This window comes from Malania oleifera, chromosome 9 (assembly GCF_029873635.1).
Source record: "Malania oleifera isolate guangnan ecotype guangnan chromosome 9, ASM2987363v1, whole genome shotgun sequence".
Lineage (NCBI taxonomy): Eukaryota > Viridiplantae > Streptophyta > Magnoliopsida > Santalales > Ximeniaceae > Malania > Malania oleifera.
The window spans coordinates 32306021-32333126 of NC_080425.1; the positions used below are offsets into that span (position 1 = coordinate 32306021).

The window sequence follows — 27106 nt, forward strand, 5'->3', positions numbered from 1 at the left end:
GAAAATTATTTCACTAACATGATAACAATTGTACAAGAGAGGAGGGATTATAAAGCACTAGTGTTTTAATTTGATGTTTCCAAATCCATTATTTAAAAGAATAGAATCCATCAAAGATTGAAATGAATTGGATCTTAATTCATTCATTAGTTTTCTCCAACCATCATCATCAATTGGAATCTCTCTCTCTCTCTCTCAAAGTACTATTTGTTTTCCAACTACTATTTTTATTTTGTGTATTTAATTTTTCTACCAAAATGTGCAATAAATAATGATGAACTCTACTTTTTTTATCCACTTTAGTTCATATGGTGTAGATTTGTGAGTAACACAAGTGTGTATGTTAGGTCTAAATTTAATCTATAGGTTATTTATACTTTCGTTTTCACCACTTTGATGCAATGAAAGAAAGTCTATATTAAAAATGTATTAATCAGTATTGTTGTCGTCTAACCAAAAACCAAAAAAATAATTAAAAAAAAATAGCATTGAAAATGCATTGCGAAAATACTATACATTTCTTCTTTTGTTTTTATCAAAATAGTTGGTTTTGAATAACAATTGTTCTACTGCTGATAAAAGTACAAAGCTAGAAATTCATTTCAAGTTATGGTGGAAAGAGAAAAGTATGAGATTGATATTTTGGAAAACTTCATTGAAAAAGTTTTAAAATATTTAGGAACATTTTGTCCAAAAGAAACGTCACACAAAAAGTTGAAATTGTTGGCTTTAGTCATTATGGGGTGTTGGACTTCAAGTGTGTAGAGATTGCAGAGTTCACAATCAATTTACTTTTAAAAATATGTTTTGACCAATAATTGATAAGCTCACGTGCGTCTTTAGGGTTAAAATTTACTCCATCTAATGGGTTCATTTTATAATATGATGGGAGTATATTATATTATATGTTTTTAAGAAAATATTTTTGATTTGTGAATGTCAATAATGTTTTAAGCAAATATTTCTTTCTTTTTATCCTCTAAGATCAAAATTTAAACACAAATTTTTAATTTTGAGTCGAAGGTATATTTTCTTATAGTTTTAACTTTTAGAAACTTTCAAATTTCTTAGTTTACTTTTTCAATTCATAATCCCTTTATTATATACAAATCTCTTGGCTAATTTTTTCACTCAAGATAAAACCCTAAAAGAGATGGAAAAAAATATATATAAAATGGGAAGTGACTACCTTTCCCAACCCCCATACCAGCCTCTAATTAATCAATAAAAAAAAAAAACCCGTACAAATTTTAGCGAAGGCATAAATTCCATCTACTTCAAAGATAAAAATATTAATTCATTTGAGAAGATAAAATTATGTACAATTATTCAACCATGATTAATGAAATTATTCAAATCTATCTAATTTTAAGATAATATTTTTTCATAACAAGAAATCAAGCATTTGATTCAGAGTTTTTTTATGATTAAGGATATATATATATATAACCCATTTTGTATTTTAAAAACGACCATAAAGAATAAACTGTTCAACATTTATGGTAACAACCTAAATGCAATTTTTCCCTGCAAGATATTACTCTATTAGACAAAATTTTTACCCATTAAATATTTAATGCAGGACATGGTATCCACATGTAATGAGAAAATTATAACCTCACTTTTCAAGGTCGGTCATTTGTGCAGAATTCTGCAAAGCTTTTTCAATGTTATATAATTTAATATGTATACGAATTGAATAACTCTGAAAGATTAACAAAAATATCAAGCATTTTGTAATTATTTAAAGATCAAAAGTGGAAAAAACAAACGAAAAGAAAAAGAATACTCCAAAATTAAGAGCCACGCAAGACTCCCAAATAAAAGTCACAAAATATTTAGGGCAATAATTACAAACACCGCCATATTAAATAAACTCGTTGGATGGCAAAACAAATCCATACCCAATTACCTCTAATGATAGTAGGATCATCTGACCATTAAGGCACAAGCAAGACCTCAAAAGAAGATGAATAGTGATAAAAGTTCATCAAAGCAAAACATTAAGATATAACAGGGGAGAGAGGAAAAGCCCTAAAACTGCCCCATCAAAAGGCAAGGGACCAGTACACATTACAGAAGACGGCCTAGCATGAGAATAGCCTGAATGGAATGGCTTCAATCATGACTGGTCGATAGCATCAGCAAGATGGGTACTTGCATTACCTGCACTTGGTTTTGTAGTTTCATCACCCTGTCGCCCATTCACATCAACCCCTAGCACATCATCCATAATGTCATCTTCGGCAACATTTATGTCTTCTACATCCTCCTCATCTTCGTTATTATTGCTCCCACCAGGGATCTTTCGTGTCTTCGGCCCATGTTCAAGCCTATGGCTCTCCAATTCTTTGTCCATAGTTTCCTGTAAGTTCAACATATCATTGTTTGCCGTCCTTGATTTCCTAGCATTTTGCCACCTCTCCAGCTCCTTCTCAACATTGGCAATATAATGCTCTCCAATCTGCTTCTGATATTCAGACAGCTCCTCTCTCCTAGCAGCCTTCCATTCTAAAAATGTCTGTCATACAATTGTGATTATATGTTAGCAGACCTGTTTAAAATTCTACAAGCACCAAGTAGAAAACTACCACTCGGGGAGGGGGAAAAAAATCATTGCCACTCCATAATTTTGTCGACAGAAGGATGATCAATACCTTAATTGCTATATGAATGCTTCAATGACAAATCTAAGCAAGGCCCTATTATAGTCTTTGATTGCAGACAAAATTTGGTCTTAAAGAGTTTCTAAAGCAGTTGAATGTAAATTGTAACATCATCTTCACCCTCAAGGCTTCTCATGTCACTCCATAATTTTGTTGACAGAAGGATGATCAATACCTTAATTGCTATATGAATGCTTCGATGACAAATGTAACTAAATTTGGTCTTAAAGAAAGTTTCTAAAGCAGTTGAATGTAAATTGTAACATCTTCTTCACCCTCCAGGCTCCTCATTCCCGTCTCCCTCCTATCTCATCACTCCATCAAATTTCTTTCCCATTTTTTTGATAAACTAAACCATCAAACAATTATCATTCAAGAAGGCATCCCCAAAAATTATTAAAAAAAATAATAACAATAATAACAAAAAAAAAAATCAACAAGGCATTACTAAGAAATTAAGATGTCATGATGAAATTCGCATTTTACAGTAGGTGCTCCATTTAGCAATACACGATCCAGATTTATTATATCCAGAGAAGATCTAATCAGCTTCAAATATTTGTAACTGATTCACATTAAAAGGGAATCTGAGATATTTATTCAGAAACTTGCCCTTTCCTGAGGATATTTATTTAGAAACTTGCTCTTTCCACTTTTTTTTTTAACTCGAATAAATCTCCACTTTAAGAAATTCCATTAATGCACATGCCAAGTATTTTAATTTGCAAAAGTTACACTAAACTACCTGCTACTACTACCAAAATGTCAGTTAATTTTCCAAATGCTCCACAAAAACCAAGTTACAAGGATGGGGAACAGAAATTCACCTGTTCTCTCAGCTTCTCAACCAAGGTTGCATCTTCCTCCAATGGTTTGCTAAACGAGTAATATATAGGAGGCTCAGCCCTAGTCCTGGAAGCAAAATAAAAATCCAAGAAAGAATCAAAAACGAGTCCAATATTATTAAGAAGTAACTCTTTGTTCTACCTAAGGTCCTGCAAAGAAGCAGGAAACATCCAGTCACCCAGCTGCACATGAACAGAAACTTATCTTCGTGTCAATAAAATTGTGAATATGGACACTTTTGGACCAAAATTAAAAATAACCTGCAATGGTAAAGATAACAAGTTAGGTATCTTTTACAAAGAAAAAGGAAACTTAATTTGTCAAAGAGTGACGCAACATTCAGACAAGATTGAAAACAGTCAGAAAATGACTGACAAGCTAACAAAATAAAATATAAACATACCTTAGATAATTGCATAGTTTCTTATGGTGCTCACTCCACTGAAGAAACAGCAATTCCAACTTCTTTTCTTCTGCCTTGGCAGCAACACGTGCCCTGAGTGTCTAATGCAAAAAAAAAAAAAGGGGCAATAATAATAGAAGAGTAAGCAAGAACCATTCATCTCTCCTATTATGGGGAAAAAGGGGTGTTCTTTCTAAAACGGGTAAAAAAGAGAGCTGTTTTAAATCTATGCTCACAGAGATGCAGAGCGTAGAATAAAAATAAACACATTACAAACCAGATCTCGTCTCCGTTTCTCCGCAATTTGTTCACGCTCTTGTTGCCTCAACCTTTCACTTTCTTCACGCGCTCTTTGCTCAGCCTGAAAGAGATAAGTGACATTCAATTGCCATAAATATTCAACAATGGAACAGAAGATGCATCTAAATAGACAGGTCCTTTAATGACAGACAAATGATAGTACTTTTGCCACCATAACTGATGCAGTGTATATAAACTACATGACCCTACATTTGAATAAATTCAATTTTCTTTTCAGGTAGCAAGATAATTGAGAAGCATAGGAAGAGAAGAAAATAAGGGAAGAAAAAGAGGGGAGATAAAAAGAAAGGTAAAGAAAAAAAATGGTGGAAGCCAGAGGTGCAGCCTATGCCCTCAATAGCAGCTACACCTAATATGCACAAGTTGGAACACCCTTGGCAATGATTACAAATGCAGTTTCTTATACAATTAGGGTATCTTAAGATGGCAAGACCAAGAGGCCAGCCCTGGCTATGCTTACTCATCCTTTCTGCACAACAATAAGATTACTGTTCAATGCCAGAATCACCAAATGATTATATAATTATTTTTCTTGGCTGGATTGTGGTTAATATGGTAGCTAAATTAACAGGCCTAAGTTACATTAGAAACACTTGCAGAAAATGTCACATTACAAACAAGAAGCCCAATGAAACTGAAATACTATTAAACAGTACAAGCCAATAAGTACTTACTCTTTGCAAAGAATTTGACCTCCGCATGTATGCCTCTGTTCCAGACAGTTGCATGTCTTCTTTCCTAAATTTCTGGAGTTCACACAATGAGGAGAAAAATAAGAAACACCAACTATTTACATTGACAACACAGGAAATATTGCAAATGGAAGCCCCTCCAGCTAAGAACTTATGTAGGGCATATTGGTTCATGCATTAATGGAACATCTAAATTGGGATTGCAAGAAACTGTGCAAAGATGTGGGACCAATTGGCTAAGAAACTAGTATTGGAAAAAACAATAAGTAGAAATTGAATAGAAAATAAAGGGAAAATTTAAGTGAAAAGAGAAAATAGGGAAAAACACAGTAGGGTTTTCAATTCAAAAAAGCATCCCCATCAAAAAATATAAATGCTAAATTTTATATATAGGCTTAAACCCAAAATCCAAATGAGGAAATAAATAAAGAGAAATAACATTAAATCCATAAAGAAATAAAATTACAAATAAACCCTAAAATTTCTAGATAGATAAAACTAATAATTAAAAAAACATTAAATCCATAAAGAAATAAAATTACAAATAAACCCTAAAATCTCTAAATAGATAAAATTAATAATTAAATAAAATAGACCTCATATCTTCTTCATTCCCACTTCATTTCCCCCTTTGGTGAAGACACAATCTCAAGTTTTTAAGTGCTAAAAGATGTAGAAAGCTCTAGAGCACGCTGATGCAGGCAAGTAATATTGTATTTTGATAAAGAGAAAAACAAATATTGCAAAAAAAATAAGAATATACAATACACAAGTCCGCCCAAAATGAACAGTAGTTACAAAAATAAAATGATACAGTGAATCAAATCAATCCTCAAATAGAAGTCAATATAATAAGGATGTCCAATCACTACTCCAAGGACCTTCTGCAAAAGAACCAGCCACCCACTGAGAGGCACAGAAAACTACCCTAAACCAAAGCAAACAATGGCACAAGAATCGCCTCCTGAATTGCTTTCTAACCAAACATACCACCCAATGGCCATTAAAGCACAACCCATAAAATTATACAATCTTCCCTTCACCCAAAACCCAAAATCGAATGCAGAATATTACAATTCACAATTCAATTATTAAGGCTCGTATCAATTCCACACAAAATCAACTCAAATCTTACTAGTGAATCTAAAACAACTGAATCATTGCTGAATTCAATCAATCTGAATCCATCAATTCACACAATTCTGGACATGTCATCCCCTGACATAACCAACTAGTTTAAAACCCCAAAAACAGCATTTCTTTTTTTTTATTGCTTTTATTTTTACATGATTACCTTCCACTCCTTGTATGTATCAGTTTTGTGCAAAAAGAAAAGGGAAAAAAAAAAGAGAGACAGGATAAAATGGAACTTCACATCTTATTTTGCCTTCACAAAACCATTATTTACTCTTGGAGCATAGCGTTATACCATTGAGAAGGGGGGCAGAAGACTCATCAGGCATCGGCTAAGGCAGTGCTCATGCCTGGTTGTGTTGTTAAGATTCAAAAGTTGGTCTTTTTAGTAGTTTGTTCAGTTATTATCATTTTTTTAGGTTAATTATTTTTTCCCTTTTTTCATTCGAGAATGAATATGCATGAAATATTTTTTTAGTTGTTGATAAACACCAACAGTTCAGTTTTTTATTATTTTTTCTCAATTCCTTCCTTTAATAAAGGTTTTTTTTTAACTAATATTTCTTCACTCCTTCCCTTACTTTTCATTTGTTTAGGGAAAGCATACACAAAAAATGATTTTTTATTGTTGAAATTTAAATGTATTTTACTATTCTGCTTGTTGTTCACATATAAATATATGTATGTCATTTAGAACTGATAATGGAAATTTGTACCAAATCTTTCGATTTGATTCAAGCCTCAATTCTCAATTACCAAAATTGGAACTTTGATTCACAATTTGAATCTCAATTTGACAACTATGAAAATACCTCCTACATGGTAATCAGACAGACCCAAAACTCATCAATATAGAAGAGAACATTCCACAATCTCGAAGCTCAAGACAATGCATTAACATATTAGAGATGAGCAATGGTCTCACTACACTACTCTCACAAAACATAAATCAAGCCAAAAAGCCTTAGTAGGCCTCCTCTTCCGCAAACAATCATTGGTGTTTATCATGTTCAAAAACGATGCACCAAACAAAAGCCTCAACTTTTAAAGGAATCTCTTCCTATCAAATAAATATATTCAATATGAAAAGATGACTGGTCAGGATCTGAACAAGATAGAACTAAAAAGATTCAAAGAAAAAGCATGTGAGTTATTGAAGCACCAAAGTCTCTTTTTCATTTCTTTTTCCTTTTTTTTTATGGTAAGCACTAAAGTCTCTTATCCAGAGGGGGGGAGGGGAAAGGTGGAACTTTCAAGAATCAAGAATTCAGCCTCAAAAAATTATCATCCACCACCCCATCATTTGTCGGAACTACTGAAGCACCAAAATTTTTTATCCAGGAAAAAACAAGAACTTTGAAGACAAGAATTCAGCCTCAAAGAATTATCATCCACCACCCCATTATTTCAAATAATAAAGAACTGGAATTTTAGGTCACCTTGACTATAATAGGGGGGCATTATAAATCATGGACGGCCTATATAACCATGGAAATGCATCACAAAAAGAGGAGTATCCACTGCCCACAAGTCTCAAATAATGTTGCAACAAAAACAACCAAGCCTCAAGTCTTGAATATTGTTGGAAGTCCAAAATTCAAACAAGCTAATACTCATATGATAATGAATGTGGAGGATGAATAGCAATTAAATTAGAAGTCTCATGAAAACCACCCGCCAGGAAATCGTTCTAACAGAGGGTAAATATCACAGAAAACAAGCAAATACGCATATAACTCCAAGCTTGTGATATGCCACAAAAATTTCCAATGATGAGAGCTCCTTAAAGCATTTTCACAATTATGCTCTATCCCTTCACAGGTTAAGATGCGGTTCCAAGTATGGATATCTAACTTCTTAATGTGGTAGAGTAAATCACCAACAATGTTACTAGTACTACTCATTCAGTCTTTAACAATTCTATAATTACCCTTTCAACACTCTAAATTCACTTAAGTGGCTAGCCATTGAAGAAAAAGCATTCATGAGAATCTAGACAAACTGACTGTTCGTGCAACTGTAGCAGTCTACTTCTTTAGATTGTGCATGTCGGGATTACTTTAAAGTGCATGATTTTTTTTAATATCAATAAATTTCAGCCTTTGGCTTTTAAGCTCTCTAAAGAACTTAGGCTGCACATGATTACAAGCCAATTAGTTTGCTGTGTTGCCCTTTAACAACATTGACTTTGATGGAGAGCCAAAGAAAGTCCTTTTCTCGTAGCACTCCCAAATGCGTTGTTGGGTAGCAGAGCTGAAGATGTCCTCAGCTTTGCATCAAACTAGAATGCAAAGGTTGAAAGCAATGTTCTAAAAGGCAAAGGCATAAGGCAAGGCATATCCTCCCTTAAGAGGCAAGGCGTAAGCCTTTTGAGAATTTTATTTTTAGATAAAAATATTTCAATAAATTATATATTTTTAAAAAATATATAAAATTTAAGAAAATCACAAATATAATGTAAAAAAATTAAATATACTTTGAAAACAACTTGTTGGCCACTCAAACATTGCTAAATTCATGACGTAAATCATGACAAGAAAGTTATACTATTACAAAGTTCAAATTATTTTTCATATTTAAGATACAGCTCAATTATTTTGGAAAGGTTGAGGTTCAAAAGTTGTAGAAATCAACTCATATTTTCACATTCATTTATATAAACATGTAGTTAACATTTTCTAGCCAAATATAACTTGAGAATCACACATCCAAAATGCGTAAATCTCAACTAAATAAATGCAAAAGGTGTGCCTTTCATACAAATGCATGAGTCTTAGTGTGTAATGTGCTAGCCTTTTTGGAATTTGGTATTTTAAATTGAGCCTCGAGAGTTTTAGACATCCCTTGCCTTGAGGCGAACCTCGTTAAGCTTTTTAAAACATTGGGTTGAAAGCAATGTTTTAAAAGGTGAAGGCGCAAGGCAAGGCATATCAACGCTTTAGAGGCAAGGCGTAAGCCTTAAGACGTTAGGGCATACGCCTTTAGAGATTGTTATTTTTAGATAAAAATTTGAAAGTGCATTCCGATGCACAAAGCTACTGCGTATGCAGGGTCTAGGAAAGGGATTGACCAAAATGGGTTTATAATACACAGTCTTACCTTGCATTTTGCAAAAGATTGTTTCCATGCCTCGAACCGTGACCTATAGACCACACAACAACAACTCTACTATTGCATCAAGGCTCCCTCTTCCATACTTTAGATAAAGATATATAAATAAATTACATATATTTCAAAAATAAAAATAAAATAAAATAAAATAAAAGGAAACCAAAAATATAATGTAGAAAACAAATAAAATTAAATTTGCAAACTACTTGTTGGCTACTAAAAAATTGCTAACTTGAATTCATCACGTAAATCATGACAAGAGATAGCTATAATATTACAAAGTTCAAATTATTTTCCTGATCTAAGATATACTCCCAATTATTTTGGAAAAACTGAGATTCAAGAATTTTAGAAATCAACTCATACTATGGCATTCCCCTTACATAAACATGGAGTCAAAATTTTCTGGCCAAATCTAACCTGAGAATCACACACCCAAAATGCATAAGCCTCAACAAAAAAAAGGTGCAAAGGTGCCTTTTGTACTAATGCATAAGCCTCAGCTTGTAATGCAATAACCTTTTTGTGATTTGGGATTTTAGGTAGAGCCTTAAGGCATTTTTTTAGGCATGCCTTGCCTCGAGGCGAACCTCAATTGAGCCTTTTAAAACACTGGTTGAAAGAAATTGACTAAAATTGAAGCAGTTATCCGTGTGGCTTGAAGAATTGGAAACTATATGAACACTGGAAAATGATTTGGAGCCCTTGGGCATGCCTAACAATTTTTTGAGGATGAAGTTCATATGATCTAGAGCAAGAAAAGCCTTCTAAGAAGCACCAACACCAACACATAAGGGGCATGACACATGACTCATATGCTATCCAAAAATGAAAAGCATAAACAAGTAAATCACACACATAAATTTTACAGTGGTTCTGTCCTCTTGACCTATGGCTGTTCCCAGCGCAACTTTTGGATATTTCAGTACACTAAAACAATCTTACACACATGAACATGCAACACAGACACTAGGGCCAAATACAGGCCACCTTTGCTGCTTATGTTTCTGTACATTATTTCATAAATTGATAAAGTTCAATTTTTTATTGAACATCCAATTCAACCCTTCCCCCCTCTTCCCCCAAAATGGGTGCCTAACCAAGTCAACAATTGGCATTATAGCAGTTGCTGTACATACTTAACCATACGCTTTAGAGTAAATGTAAATGGTGTCCATAGTAAGCACAGGTCTTGTTGAGGGTCAATCAACTAATATCTCACGTGTTCAATGGCAAGAACTACACCGGCTAGAAAGCATAAATGAAAATCCACATGCAACCTATAGATGTTAATTAGTAGAAAATCATTATGAATGACCCCTATATCTCCGTCAAAAGTTGTTAATGATCTACTATGGTAAAATCTGAAAATGAATGTGTTGATGCCAATGATAGAAAATACAATTGAATGCAAAAGCCATGAACTTCAAACAATGTGCATTAGATCCTAAAAAATTTAATCATATTTTTTTCTGATTCTGTTAAGGAAATATGGGATAAACTAGCAGTTGTGCATGAACAGATTAACCAAGTTCAAGAATAAAAACTTAACTTATTAATGCATGACTATGAATTGTTAATTTGTTTTGCATGAAAGAAGATGGGCCAATTCAAGAAATGAATTCTCGTTTTACAAATATCATCAAACCAATGAAATTGGGAAGTGTTATGCTAGCAGTGATCTTGTTAGCGGATTCTTAGGGCCCCTCTCGATAAAATGAAAAGTGAACATGGTTGCTGCAGTAGAAACAAAGGATCTCAACAAGCTAGCACGATAGGCTTGTTGATCACCCACAAATTACTTTAAACAAAACCTATGAATACTCAAAGGACAAAAAGGTAATCGCACTCAAGGCCAAGGCTGACTCCTATCATCAAAATATTGGCTGATGATGAGGAAGAAAGGCATGCCAACGTAGCTATGTTCTCAAGAAATAAAGGCTTTGTAAAACAAAAATTCAATTTAGGCCCCATTTGGAACTTTGAAAAAACAAATATTAGGAAAAGAAAAGGGAAATACGAAAGAATCTATTTTTCATGTATGGGTATTAAAGAAAGTGAGAAAGAAAATAAAAAAAGAAAATTTTGATTTTACACATCATTTACATTTAGTTTTCTTAAATTTTAATCATATTAGACAAATTTTCATTTTTAATATTATTAAATATAGAGAAAAAATACAATAGAATGATTTTCCTTCTTATTTTCCTTTCTTTTCATTTCCCAAACAAAAATCTGGAACCAACCTTCCTTTTTCATTTGTTAAATACTTAACTTCAAGATGCTTTTAAGGAACTATGCTAAGTACTTAAAGAGTAGCCAAAAGATCATGATATTGGAGAAAGAAAACAATAATTTGAAAATATTGAATCAAGAAGAAAAAGAGGACGTTGATTAATTTAGACAAAAGAAATAGATTATCACAAAATCAATTCAATATATTTGAAGAAGATTCATCAAAGGGCATCAAGGAGATGCCACCCATGTACAAACATCAATATACTTACCCAATCATTACAAATGAGTCAACAAAGAGCAAACCACCTTTCCATCCAATAACAGTAATAATCTAGTAGCCTTTAAAAACATGTAGGGATGTTGTGGTTCCTGCTAAGGCTCTCTTCTTCCTTTCCCTCCATACCAATCAAAAGATGGCGAGGGAAATAAGAGACGAGGCTTTCTTCCTCACCTTACTAGCCTGAATTCCCTTCCATGCCCATAACTCTCCATGAACTACCGTTGATGCCACTACAGGGATGGCCAGGTCTCATAGGGTTCTTGTCCAGGAATATTGCAAGAGGATGCAATCAATGGTTTCTGCACTTTCTAAGCACAAAAAGCATGTGTTGACAAGAGGTAGCCCTCTTTTCTGAAGGTTGTCCACAATGATATTTTTCCTAGAATTGCTTCTCACGCAAAGAAAGCAACTTAGTTGGGCTGCTGTTTTCTAGATGAGCTTCCAAGTTACCAGTAATTCTTTCAGGAGAGCAACCTAAAGAAGGATCTGGGTGTGAACATGTCATTACGTTCCAGGGTCCACTTAGGATCATTGGTTGTGTTATAGCATTGTATTTTGTGTATGTAATCACAAAAATTAGTAAGCTGCTCTAATTCTTAATCAAAAGCAGTCCTAATAAGAGGAATGATCCATATATTCCCTTGGTCAGAAATGGAGATGATTACTAAGGACGGCATCCCTGTCACAAGCCAAACTAAAGGTAGAAGGTAATTCGGTACGAAGGGGAGATTGACCACACCCACTATCAAGCCAAAAGAAAATATTATCTCCATTCCCCACTCAAATGCTAATGTAAGGGGAAAAAATCCCAAACCTTTTCTGATGAATTTCCTAACTCCGACACCATGTGATCCTCTCCCGACTTTAGTGGTCTAACCATTAAGAAGACCACACTTCGAAGCAATTACTTCCTCCAAATATTATACTTCTAATCTCCAAAGTCATTTTCCAATGAGAGCTTTATTGAAAGTAGATGGGGATTTTAGCCCCAAACCTCCAAATCTTAGAGGTTGTTTGACAACTCCACATTTTACCAAATGATATCTCAATTCCTCCCATTAACTCCCCAAAACAAATCTCCTTTGAATTCCCACTAACCTTTTGGTAATTGCGCAAGGGATAGGGAATAGGGACATAGAACAATAGGTTGGAAAGAGCGTTCTTTACAAGGATAAGCCTCCCCCCTTTAGAAAGGCAATTCCTTTTCCAATCAACTAGCTCCCTTTTGAATATTTCAATGATAAGATAACAAACACTTTTGTCTTTGAATTTAGCACCAAAAGGATGAACTAGGTAACTGGAGGAGTCCTCAGTTTGCACCTCAAATGGCCAGCAAGGAGGGATACCTCAACTATGCCCCCGAGTAGAAAAAGTTTAATTTTCCTTAAGTTCACCTTCAACCCAGAAACTTCTTCAATCCAAAGAGGATGCACCAAAGATTGAAGACCTTCCAAGGGTCATTTTCACATAAAATAACGGTTTCGTCCGCAACCAAGAAGTGGGAGACTTCCATTTCCCTCCCATTCATTCTCATGCTAAACCCTATGTCGAGGCATCATTCACAAGCATTTTCAACACAAATGCACAAATTTTACCGTGGTTTGGTCTTCCTTTGACCTGTATCCACTCCCCAAGCAACTTCTTGAATACAATGCTCAGTCCAAATCCAAACCATCAAAACTAGTTTCCAAAGTAACTTATGTCAATAAAAGCTCAATCTTGAAAATTAGTTTCCAAATTATCAAAAAAAAGTCAACAACTTAGGGCAAAGAAAAAACATACACTTTGATGGAGAGATTGTGTCCACAGTTAAGAGAGAGAAAATGAAGATGGTTTTCTTACATGTAGATTCAAGTTTGAATTTTTTGAACCACTTTCCTAAAAAAAAGGGGGGAAATAGAAGTCTCACTTAAAAAAAAAAAAAAGGAAAGCCCCATCAATCAAAAAAAATTCTAAAAAAAATCAACTGAATCAATTGAATCTTTGTCCAATAGGATTAAGATTACATGTAAATTTGATTGAGTAAATTTTCAAAATATCATTGTTTAATTTTTAAATAAAATCCTTGGATCAAAATGTGTGGGGTCTACGAATAAAAATTAGAGAGCTATTTTATCCTATTGGATTAAGGAAAGTCCCATTAATAAAAATAAATAAATCAAGGAATTAAACAACTGGTATTTTGGATATTCAATCAATCAAATTTACTTGTAATTTTAATCCTATTAAACAAAAATTCAAATGTAATTCCTTGATATATTTTTTATTAACATGACTAATTTTTTAATCGAAATTTTAATCTTCCCTTATCCTTGAAAGTGGTTCAAAAAATTAAAAAATCTAAATACAAGGAAATCATCTTCATTTTCCCTCTCCATTAACCACATATACACTCCCCATCAAACGAATGTTTTCTCCTTGCCCTACATAGTTAGACTTTCAATTGACCGTTTGAACATTAATTTTCAAGATAGTTTTATTGTATGATTGTACGTAAAAATTATTAGGGGATATCTATTTTGACTTTTCAACCGTATATAATCCTAAGTGGCATCGAGCAATGTTCAACATATTTTCATTACTAAAGAGGCTATGGACAAGGCATGAACAAGAAGAAAAACAGCCTAAAATCTTTATTGCTCTTATGTTATAATTGATAGAATAGAGAGATTTATTTTGAAGCTTGCATGTACAAGAAAACTGTGCTAGAGAGCCTTATTTTTATTCTTACATCTATTTCTGATCTCATTAAGCTTGAAAGTCATTGACTTTCATTACTTAGCTGAATTTAATAAGAATCCTTTTTTTAATAAACGTAGAAATGTATTACATGCAGAATGAAGTAGTATCATGAAAATTTAAAAAAAGAAAAAACCAGAGCGGACGAGATCCTAGAAAACCAGAGATGACAAGAGATCTTCCCATTATGAAACAGCTAAATAAAAGAAAATAACACAAGACAAATCAAAAAATTAAAGCCAGCCAATACTGCTGCATGTCTTCCAAAGAACATACCGAAAGAATCCATTTGCCAAACACCAAAGGGAACACCAAGAATATCACTATGACCCAAAGCATATTACTGGGACTGGCAACACCTTTAAAGATTCTAGCATTTCTTTCCAACCAAATGCACCAAATAATAGCCAAAAATGTACACCACCATAAATCTTTCCTCTCTTTCCTCTGACCAAAACCTCCAAACATAATAATACAAAAGTGCTCCAAAGAATCCAAGCACGCCCAATTTTCTCCAAATATCCCAATCATTATTCCAAAGTCTCTAAGATAAGGGAGAATATAAAAAGAAACGAGAGTAGGTTTCCCCCTTCCTGAAACAAAGGCCCCAAACATCGGGAGATAGGTCATCACTTTGGAAGTAAATTGGATTCAATTTTTATAATTGACTATGTAAATGTTGTGCAGAGTGGTAGTATACCAATGCACAGTGGAAAAACACAAATCGAATCTGGAACAAGCAATCCAGCAACCAACGAATGAATACGGAAATAATCAATCACAACAAGAATAAAATAAAGCAATAAGAACACACGACACAAGAAATTACATGGTTCAGCAATGTGCCTACATCCACAGGAGCAAGCGGCTAATTTTCACTATCAATCGTCAAAGCTTACATCAAGGGTTACAAAATACCATTTATATTCTAACCCTATGCGTACAGAAGACTTACAATGCATCTAAAACACTTCTGTAGCAAATCCCAATAGAAAATCCTTCAAACCTCCCAATCTCCTAATCTCCCGATTCAAAAACCGTGATTTGCGCTTAACAAAATCGTCGACAGTTTGAGCAAACCATCGACGATATGGACTGAAACTGTCGACCGTTATCTACCAAGGCCAAACTATCAATCATAACATCGACCAAACAGTCGATGGTTTCTTCCTGCAATTTCTTTCCTTGTTCGTCGACCGTTATCTACCAAGGCCAAACTATCAATCATAACATCGACCAAACAATCGATGGTTTCTTCCTGCAATTTCTTTCCTTGTTCTTTGCTTCACCATGCTTTCCCGGTGCATGTGTTCCACTCAATATGAGCCACATATCCAACAATCTTCACCTTAGCAAATATTCACCACTTAGGAGAAATATGAAAGCATAACCCGCTGCTCCACCTAGGACATTAGATTGGGACCGCCTCCCATTTAGCACCTAGAGACGTTAACCAAGTCCAAGCGATGCTTGAACTTGGCTATGGTAACAGAAACTCCACCTAACTGAATACCCAGTTCCTTGACCAACCCTGTAAAGCACAATGCTTCCTTGGCAACCTCAGCTACTGCCATGTACTCCGACTCAGTTGTTGAAAATGCAACCAGAGACTATACCCTGGACTTCCAACAAATAGGTCTTCCTTCAACAGTAAACACATACCCTATTGTAGACCTTTTGTCATTCAAGTACCCTACGTAGTCTACATCCACAAATCCTACAACTGTCAAATCACCCTATTGTATACCGAAACACCCCACTGCACTAGCGTAGGAGACCTTTGACATGTCCCGAACATCACCATCCGTCGTTGAGTACTGAGTGGTAGACAGTTTACATTGATTCGCCTACAGTGTACCGATGACCGATTTTGCATTAACTATGCTAAACTTCTCCAACACTTCTTCACAAAATCATCCTAAAATAACCATAATCTCCCTACAATTATGTCCACAAAGTCACCCTAAGATAACTCGAATCTCCCTGCAGCTTTATCCTTACCAATCTCCAACCCAAGAATCTTCTTAGCCGCACCCAAAACCTTTATGTCAAATTCCTTTCTCAACAAAGTTTCCAATTGATTATCCTCAGTCAAAATCTTCCCAACAATTAACATGTCATAAACATAAAACAACAGAAAAATTACCCACTTGCATCCCATCGCCCTATTCCCCTTTGAAAGCTCCACCAATTCCCACATCTAATTCTTATGCAGTAACTCCATCTCCTCCACCATAGCACTCGTCCATATATTTTTCCCTTTGTTGTGCACCGCATCTTGAAAAATAGTAGGAACCTTACTCGTAATAATGAATGCATAAGACATCAGATCATCAAATTCATACCTGGGCGGTAACTTGATAGTACATCTGGGCCCATTGTAATCCTACTGGTCTCCCGAACTAGAACTCCCTGCAACATGAACAATGTCATCTCTGTCTTGAGTCTATAACTCCACCTGCATCACAATCTCCTTTCTACTGCAATTTATACTGTCATACTACTGATATCTTGAACTAGAACTCCCTACATTATGAACAATGTCATCTCCACACTGAGTCTTCAACTCCACCTGCATTACATGCTCATTGTTGTTGCAGTTTTTTGGTACCTGTTTCTCTTTATCTACCTAAGTACGCTGCACCATGGCTTTATCATTAAAAACCATGTCTCCACTGATCGCCACCTTATTTATCATCAGATCCCATAGCTTGAACCCCCCTTTCTGATACCCCAAAAAGATGTACCGTCTAGACTTTGCAACAAGCTTAGATCTCACTTCATTAGAAACGTGCATGTCTGGACCTCCAAACGCTCTCAAACCAGAGTAGTCTATCGCATAACCTATCCAAACCTTTCCTACAACTTTCCTATCTAATGACATCCTTGGCGATCGGTTAATCGAAAAACACACCATACTCACTGATTTTACCAAGAAGTTCCTTGCAAGCCCTGTATACAACCTGAGATGCTGCTCGCAAAACTCCTTGAACACCAGCGTACTCAGTTCCAATGTCTGACCTAAGGATCTTTCTCCCGGTCTGATTTTTCACCTCGACCACAAGTTAAACCTGGCAAGCATCTCTTACTTGTGCCGCATGAAGTACCCCCAGACCTTTTGTAATAAACTCACGAAATACATATGTTCAATCCGTGATGCTACCCTCACCAGTCCCCAAACATTCAAGTAAAATGCAGTTAAGAATACCCTTTGTCTTGTGTGTGGTTGTTTTACACAAAATAGTATTATCTGAGTCAGAATTTGCAGCTGCAGCTCCACCTACAACTATGGTACCCACCAGTGCATAGATATTCCCCGCTAGCTTCTATCCCTTCATCACCATCAAGACGCCTTTACACACCTTCATTATCCCACTTTCAGACTTGTAACTATATCCATTACAATCTAAGTGTCCAATGAAATCACATTCTTCCGTAGATCCAGTACATGCCTTACATCACATAACATCCTTACCACACCATCATACATCTTGATTCTGATATTCCCCATTTCGACAACTTTGCAGGCAGCATTGTTCCCCATCAAAATGGAACCAAAACTCACCAATATGTAAGTGGTAAACCAATCTTTGTTGGGCGTCATGTGATAAGAACATCCTGAGTCTAAGATCCAATAATTCGTGAGGTGTTCTGAACCCGATGAAATAGAAAACATATCACCATCACTACTCCCTGAGTCTCCTTGTTTCACCACATTCGCAGATTTTGACGAACACTCTTGTGTTTCTGCACTTCCATTCCGGACACTCCGATTTTATATGCCCAATTTTCCCACACTTAAAACACCGAACGTTCTTCCTCTTCTTGGACTACAATTGCGTTTTATTATCACTCGATCCGCTCCAGAACTTGCCTCTCACAATCTTGATTACCTTTCACCATGAGCCCTTCACCTTGTGAATTCTCATCGCTGGCCTTCTTCCTCTGATGGAACCCCGACAATGCACTCGTGATATCCTCCAACTCTTTTCCCCATGTCAGAGCCATAACCAGATTCTTATACATAGGATACATAGGTAAGAAATTCAGCAACATCAACGTCTTGTCTTCGTCCTCGAACTTCACATCAACCCGCTTCAGATCGCTGATGATCTTATTGAATATGTTGATGTGTTGATTCACGTCCAAACTATCTGCCATCTTAAGCCCATAAAGTCTTTGCTTAAGATACAACTTGTTCGATAAAGACTTGGACATATATCGACTCTCCAGCTTTAGTCAAACTACCGTCAGTGATTCCTCATCTATGACATGACACATCACGTCATCGGCCAGACAAAGCCTAATAGTAGCCGCAGCCATCGCTTCAAACTCATGTCACCCATGTCTTTTGGCTTCCTTCCGCATAGTGCCTTCACAATACCTTGCTTCACTAACACATCCTTAACCCTCCTTTTCCAAAGTCCGAAATTTCTCATTCCATCGAACTTACCAATATCGAACTTCACAGAAGAAATCTCAACCATTGCAACCAATAGCTCTTATACCAATTTGTTGTGCAAAGTGGTAGTATACCAATGCGCAGCAAAAAAAACACATATCGAATCCGGAACAAGCAATGCAACAACCAACAATGAATGAATACAGAAATAATCAATCACAAAGAGAATAAAATAAAGCAATAAGAACACACTACACAATAAATTTCGTAGTTTAGCAATGTGCCTACGTCCATAGGAGCAAGCGGCTAATTTTAACTATCAATCGTCAAAGCTTACATCAAGGGATACAAAATATTGTTTATATTCTAACCCTATGCGCACAGAAGACTTAGAATGCATCTAAAACAATTATGTAGCAAATTCCAGAGGAAAATCCTCCAAATCTACCAATCTACTGATCTCCTGATTCAAAATTCATGATCTGTGCCAAACAAAATCGTCAACAATTTCATCAAACCGTCAACGGTATGGACTGAAACCGTTGACAGTTATCTACTGAAACCAAACAGTCGATCATTCGACCAAACAGTTAACGATTTCTTCCTGCAGTCCCCTTCCTTGTCCTTTGCTTCACCATGTTTTCCCGGTCCATGTGTTCCACTCAATATGAGTCATATATCCAACAGTAAACAAGCTTGAGATAAATTGTAGTATATATTCTTGTCGATATTGGTGGTTGGATTGTTAAACCATAGACACTAGCTTGAGGCTTTGATAGCCATTGCCACTTGTATAACTGGTATAGATTTGGCCCAAATATCCAAGTGCATGTGTGTAAAATCTTTATGACATTGTGATACCCAAGAAGTTGGTTAGGGAGTAGTTGTAGGTCAAGAGAGCCAAACCACTAAAGATCTGTGTGTGTTGTGTCATTTACTTGTTTATCCTTCCGCACATCATTTTTTATTAAATTGATGAAGATTAATTTTTTATAAAACACCCAACTCAACCCTCCCCACCCTCCACCTAAAAAAAAGGTGCCTAGCCGACCAACAATTTAGCACTGTTTTTCCCCTTACTTTACAATGAATCAAACGCATTACAAATGCACACTATACAAATACATTTCATCTATTCATTGCCTGCATTCATATTTCATATTTGATGCTGCTCATCCATAATAGTACCATCAACAATGAAAAACAATCCAACACCCAAAAAAATAGCCAACAAGCAATGGAGCGTGAAAAATAAATATTAGACCAATAACAAGTAGTAATCTAACAATAAAAAACATTTTAAAAAACGAATAACAACCATAGAAGATGAGATAGGCTGTGTTGGAGGGCCTGCCATTAATATGTCAAACCATGTCAAGGCCATACTGAAAAATAAATTAATTTAATTTTTGACACATAATGTGAGGCAGCATCCAACATGCATCAGGTATTGAAACTTGAAGATTCTTGGAGGATTGGTGGCAGCATCCAACATGCATCAGGTATTGAAACTTGAAGATTCTTGGAGGATTGGTGCTTCCTAAGCAGATGCAGGATTCACAAACTAACAAGAGACAGATTAATGCATGAACAAGATGGAGTTTGTTTTATGAAAATTGAAAATTTGCAATCTCTGCAGTTTAGAATATCTACTCCAATGAAGATATGGTTGGCTAAAGTCTTTCACTTTATAATCAAGTAGTTGTTTAAGAGGGGGCATGCATCAAGTGTGTTATAAATTTGGAAAGATAGTTATTCACATGATATAGCTTTGGGCGATGTACCCAACATGAAAGAATAGCCATGTGATCAGATTTAGGAAGATTTTCTAGCACGGGAATTAGCTTAAAAAATCAGAAAGAAAAATAATCAAACAATAGAAGTGATGTTCCAGCTTTCTAAACACAAGACTATGGAACATTAGGTATTTTAATTTTTCTTCCAAAATAGATTGCTTTGAAAATCAATTGAACACAATCAAGTGGAAGCTACATTACGGTTGTGTTTGGAAGCATGGATTTTGAGCCTTGGATTTAGATTTGGATTTGTATAGATTTGGACAAAATGCAATACAAAATTATGCTGCATTTTGTCCAAATCCAAAGCCTGAAATCCAAGCTCCAAAACACACCATAAGAGTTTTCACAAATAAATTTTGGTGCAAGTATCAGCCATTCTTTCACATGGTACAGCATAGCCAAACTCAACTAGTTCTCTCTTCCAACTCAGGGATAACTAATGCAATATGAAAACCAGGGAAAGAAATTTAGTAATTGTTCATGTTGCTGTAGCACAACCGTGGTTAACAGAAAACGATATCAACACAGTGCACTGCAAATTGGCACAAACATTACAAAACATGGTGCATCTTTGTTTGATGGAATGAGATAATAAGAATTTATTAGCCTTGAATTTGTTGGAGGAAATTGCTCATGATCGTGTAAATTGGTAGAAAATGATTCATGTAGCCAGCCCCACCTAGTGGGATTTAAGGCTTGGTTTGTTGCTGTTGTTGTTGTTAATGGGCTTCATATTCATTTCTAGGAAGACCAGTCCATTGACCGCCAGGGGGGAGGGGGGTTCAGCTCCTCACGTTACTTCGTTTGTATTATCTTTCATTTTGGTATATATAATAGGGCCAATTCTTCTTCTTTTTTTTTTGCTTTCTAATGGCGAGAATTTTTCATGGGATTCCCATTTCCTTGGATCTCTAAATGATAGAGAGGTAGACGCGCTACGTCTTTGTTGAATTTCTTGGAGGGTTGCTGTCCTTCCAATAGGGAAAGCTGTGAGGAAGCAAGTGCTGGATTCTTCCAAGGACTTTTCTTGCAAATCTTTCTCTAAGTTCTTGATTTGGAGGAACATGTCCTATTCATTCTATCATAGTGTTTGGAAGACCAAAGTTCCCTCTGACGTTAAGGCTTTTGTTTGGTTGGTTGTTGTTAATAGAGTTAACACTGACAATTTTTTGCAGAGTAGGAGACCTTCTCCAAGACATTATTTCTGGATGCGGCGTCTTTCGCTTTGACAGTTTTGAATCTCCATTCATTTTTTTATGCTTGTTCTCTCTTGGTGGATATCAAACAAGCTTTTGGTTTCATTGGGGATATTTTGTGTTTTTCCAGAATCAGTGGAGGGTATGTTGGTCATTTCAGTTTTGGAGTTTGGGTGGATCAAAGAATGGTCAGTCCTATGAAGATGTGGGTTTTATGCTGAGTGGTCAGCCAACAATCTGCTTGTTCAAGGACGGTGATGAACTAGTGTTAATTAAATCGTGGGAATGTTGTAATTTAACTCCTCCTTGCTAAGTGTTAGGCAAATCAGCAAAATTCAATTTCCTAATAAGGATTGGCCAGCACAGCCTTATTTAAATTTTGCATTGTGGGATCTCCACTTAGACTACAGCCCAATCTCAATTGATTGTACAATTGATCATACTAGGTCTAGAACTACACTGATTTTAATGGAAGCTGAAGCCAAGCCATGTCCACTTTTGGAACATATTTGGATTGGGAATGCTCCTCTGCCAGCTTCTTTTCCACACTACATAGAATTTCTCTTCACAATGCTCCTATAACCTCTTTATATTTGTTGGAAAATCTATTTCCTTCATTTAAATCTTTATTCAAAACTAAATGGTATATAAGTTGAGGAACTTGTTCATTTGGCAAAGGATCCTGCATCTTTCATCCCTTAATCTGTGTCTGATGCTAAAGCTTCAAAACAGGATAGGCACTAATGATCTGAGACGCTGGCCCCTACACCTCAAGAGTCAAGGCTTTAAGGCAAGTAACTAATGCTTCATTTTAGGCAATTTTTAAGAGGCAGAATGAAGCAAATACAATGGATGCTATGCACAACGCTCTAAGCATGTGAACAATTTTTTTTTCCTATTCAATTTCGTTGCACTTCGGTCCCATTCCTTGGAACTGTATGCAAGATAATAAATATGTGATGATATTATATCTCTTCTCTTTATTGAGTTTATTCTTTGGCCAAAAGGGCACAAACAATTTATCTCTCTCCCAAACTCCTTCTCAAGCAGATCAATCCCTTTGGGCATGTGTGTAACATCTGTTCATAGCTAGCTATGTTCATATTGGTTCTTCTTCATGACCAGATCAGTCACAACCCCCCACCACCCCCCAACATCCTCTTCTCTTCTTGTTCTTGTCCTTTTCTTCTTCTTTTCTTTTCTTTACCCTTTCACAATCAGCCCCTCTTCTTCCTTTTTTCTTCTTCTTTCACAATAAGGTCACTACCTTTCTCCTCCTCCATGTCACAATGAGATTCTCATTCTCTCACCACCTACTCTTCCTACAACCTCTTTCACAACCAGGTCACCATCATCCGCTCCCCTTTCTTCAGCACAAGATTTTATTTCATTCTTCACTTTTTTCATTTTTATTTTTTTCTTTTCTACTTTCCTTCACTTTTTTGGGAGCCATATCTCTGCTTTCCTCTGTTCCCATTCTCCCTTTTTTTTTTTCTTGGAGTCCTAAAATTAAATTTTTATTCTTATTCATGAGAAAGAAACTTAGGAAGAAAATCTGCTACTAAAAACTTTCCACTTAGTTTTTCTTTCATCAGTGAATTTCGCTTTGCTGCAAACTTGCAATTGGATTTTTTTGCCATTTCTGCATTTGAAAATCTACTATATGAGGCATTTGGAGACAAGATTTGACCTATTACTAAAGGTGTAACACTCAAGATCGAAAGTCACGGGTTTTAAAGTTACAGAAACAGCATCTCCAATAGTGAAGGTAAGGCTGTGCACTTCACACCCTCCCCAGACCTCCAATGCAGCATGAGAACTTTGTGCACTAGGAGTTGCATCTTTTTGCATTTTCTAATATAGGCACTTTATACACAATTCCGGAAAAAAGGAAAAAAAAAATCACCTCAAGATGCTACAGTCCTGTATCTTGCACCTAGGCCTAAGTTATCCTCTGCGTCTTGGCATGCCTTGCACCATTAACAACTATGTTTTGGACAGAATTATATAGGAAGTCAAGTTTTATTAAAATGAAGTCTTTTACCAAGACTTTTTTGTTGTGGAATACTTTTTTAGATATTTTGGGAGTCACAAGGTTTGTCCAGCTTCAAACACCAACTTTATCCTATATTTTTTGGTTTTGGTAGGATACATAAGAATGCAATGGTGATTTACCTGACTTTGGATGTTGTGGAATGAGAAGCTTTAAAGGGTTTTTGGCATAAGTTTACTTCGATACTTTTATTTCTCCACCTTTGCTTTGGGATAAAGTTGCATTTTAGTACTAACTTTGAGCTTTTTTTCTTCTGGAGCTTTAGGGTGTATATATCTTCAAGTGATTTACAAAGTGATTAGAAGGCAATATTAATGTAGTTTTCTTTTTGTTTCCTCTTTCGGAGAATGCTTTGTGTTCATTGTATCGCTCTCCCTTTAAATAGATCTTTTTTTCTGTCTTAAAAAAATAACAAACCAAGCACCTTATCAACTAGGTGTGGATAATTACACCCACATCGCTAATGTTTCTATCAAAAGAGTCTCCACATTTGAAAAAGTAACATCAAATTTCCTTATTATATGCTAATTCTATCCCTGGAGACCTTTACCATCTGTGCATTGTCAAATATAAGCCAAGAAGTTATAGCATCATCAGTACTACAAACTATAAAGTGACAATATCAACAATATTATAATTTAAAAGTATATGAGTATAAACTAAAATGCAAATTCCTATCATTAATTCAAATGGAACAAAATTATCCAAGATTAATCCCAATCATCAATCAATAAGAGAACCAAGTAGTTAATATGCATTACTGCATGATAGAATAAATGCAGATTAAATCTAAACAACTCTAAACATACCTCTAATGTTCCCAAAAGTTGACCCAACATTCTCTTATTCCTATTGACCACGCTAGGGTCCACGTCCTTTGGCAAAACCCTTGGAACATGCTCTGTAACTGGAGCTTCAAAATCCTAAAAAAGTAACATGAAGAGAAAGAAACAATGAGCCTTTTAGTCCAAAAACATTCTACATCAAATAAACAACCATCAATGCAAAATGACACTTCAGGTTTCAGGCACCTTAACGGCTCTTCTATTGCCATCTCCCCTATACTGACTAGGCTGCTGCAAATTGGACGCTGTTCTATCACCTTGATTTGCAGCAGCAGCATTCTCAATAGTGCCATCCAGAACTGATTCCTTCTGGAAATCCTTTGTCACAGCGACATCCTCAATGATCTCTCCATCCTCCACCTTCATATCCAAATAAACAAAAAATTCCAAGTTACACGAAACAAGAAACATCTGGGTCCACTTTCATGACCATTTTATAAGTACTTGCCTTGATATATAGAACGCAATTTTGGCTTTCATGACCTCAAAGAGTACTTAGGTTCAATCACTTAATCAGTGCAGTGAATATAAAAGGACTAGTTTTAAAGTTATCATAATAAAGATTTTACCTTGACAACGGCCGAAGATAGACGCCGTTTCGGTGGAGGTTGATCTTCTAAGCCAGTCCTATCAGCCTGAAATCAAACAACAAATCAAGAAATCATAAAACCTAGGTTTAAAAACTTCAAGTTAAATTAAGAAGGGATGGAAAACGACGAAAGGGGCAAAGGAAGGTTACTGGTCGAACAAAGCCCCGTTGCCGAGCTCCATTGGCAGCAAAATTTCGAGGACCACCACCCGCTAAACCCCCTCTTCGAAGTCCCCTCGGATCACGAAGCCGCTCTGTAATCTGTATTACTTAAAAACAACAGATTAAAGACGTGAAACTAACAGGGCCAGAAACGGTACATATACAATCATCTACACACACATACGCACTCAGAGAGAGAGAGAGAGAGAGAGAGAGAGAGAGAGAGAGGACCTCCCGTTGTTGGCGATGGAGTTCTTCGATCTCTTTACGGAGCTCTTCTTCGGTCTTCTCAACTGCGGCGGACGCCATGCGCGTACGTCTGTTGCTAGCAGCAGAAAAGAGAGAACAGCGTCTCCTCAAACCCTCGCCAGAGCTTGAGACAGTGGCAGAGTAGCGTAATATTCTGTTCTATGGAGAAGTCCCAAACCCGAATGGGATGGTAAACCAGGTCACGACCCAACGGTGATTCGTTAGAAGATTCATATATAAACGGATCCAATTTGGTATATTCGCTATTTTGGAGGTTTTTTCCGGTTTATCTTTTTTTTTTTTTAAATATATATTAAATAATACTCTATTCTTGGAAGTATTTTCCAGTTATTACGTCTAAGATAAAATCGGCAAATTTCTATTTGATCTAACGAGATATTTTTACCACACATCTAGACCAAATTGAGCTGCCATTTAAATCTTGCTACTTGATGCAGCGAGATTTGTTTAAATCTCGCTACATTAATTAGCGAGATTTGCTGTGCATGTGAAATTTTTTGTATTCTCTATTTTTGTTTATTTATTATAATAATGATTAATTAAATTATTGTAGGGAATATTCATTTATTAATTTAAATTTTCAGATAGAATAAATTATATTTTTTAATTTAATTAAAAATATTATTTTTATCATAAATTAATATAACAGTCATACATTATAAATATACACTAATAGAAATATTATATTTAATTAAATAGGGAAATCTTCAATTATTTTATTGAGTAGAAAATATTTAAATATTAATTAAAAATAATTATTATTGAAATTATTAACTAAGAATCTTAATAATTCTAATTTGTTTTCTTTTTTTATTTCTTCTAGCTTCCTTCCCTTCCACAAAATCTTAGATGCAAATAGAGCCTGACAGTTTTTTCCATTCTACAAATCTACAAAATTATCCAAGAAATGACCCTCATCTGAGAATTTTTTGAAGACTTTAGTTTTAGATCATAGTGCCTATTTATTTGCATGGTTAAGGGGAATTTATCGTCATCCCCTTTCTTTGTAACAGCTTGCACCATGCAAGACAACCCCTAACTAAGCAAAAGGAACTAGCAAACAACATTGATATTACCTTACTCTACCTTAAGAATATCATTCCAACTATCACTTGGAAATCATCCATCGCCACTATGAAATTTGGATGTCCCACCCACTGTCCAAGCTTCATAGTCACTTACTTGGCTACTTCTAGAGTACGTTTTCGTGGAACTGGCCACTTCTATACGTTCTAAGTCCTCCAAGTTCAAGTTGAGTCTCTATGCTTTTGGCTTTGAGAGAAAGTTATGTGTAGCCCTAGTTTCCACCATTGCAGAGGTTTATTGTTGTAAGATTACACCAAAGTACCCAAAAGCTTGA

General features: G+C 35.5%; 1 protein-coding gene across 1 annotated transcript; it reads right to left on the minus strand.

Annotated features, from left to right (window-relative positions):
* Positions 1 to 1774: 1774 nt before the first annotated feature.
* On the minus strand, positions 1775 to 25937 carry LOC131163897 (uncharacterized). Its single transcript, XM_058120717.1, has 10 exons — positions 25708 to 25937; positions 25465 to 25575; positions 25295 to 25360; positions 24912 to 25085; positions 24690 to 24803; positions 4911 to 4982; positions 4193 to 4276; positions 3916 to 4016; positions 3494 to 3578; positions 1775 to 2521 (listed from the first exon to the last, which is right to left on the minus strand). Exons 1-10 carry the CDS (start codon positions 25783 to 25785, stop codon positions 2123 to 2125), a joined length of 1284 nt encoding a protein of 427 aa, XP_057976700.1. The 5' UTR covers positions 25786 to 25937; the 3' UTR covers positions 1775 to 2122.
* Positions 25938 to 27106: the final 1169 nt, after the last annotated feature.

Excerpts from the sequence above, each read along its gene's own strand:
- LOC131163897 (XM_058120717.1), bottom strand. The coding sequence starts at position 25,785 with ATGGCGTCCGCCGCAGTTGAGAAGACCGAAGAAGAGCTCCGTAAAGAG. Across the intron at positions 25,576-25,707 it reads TCCATCGCCAACAACGGGAG|ATTACAGAGCGGCTTCGTGA; the intron begins GTCCTCTCTCTC and ends TAAGTAATACAG. Across the intron at positions 24,804-24,911 it reads GCAATAGAAGAGCCGTTAAG|GATTTTGAAGCTCCAGTTAC; the intron begins GTGCCTGAAACC and ends TTACTTTTTTAG.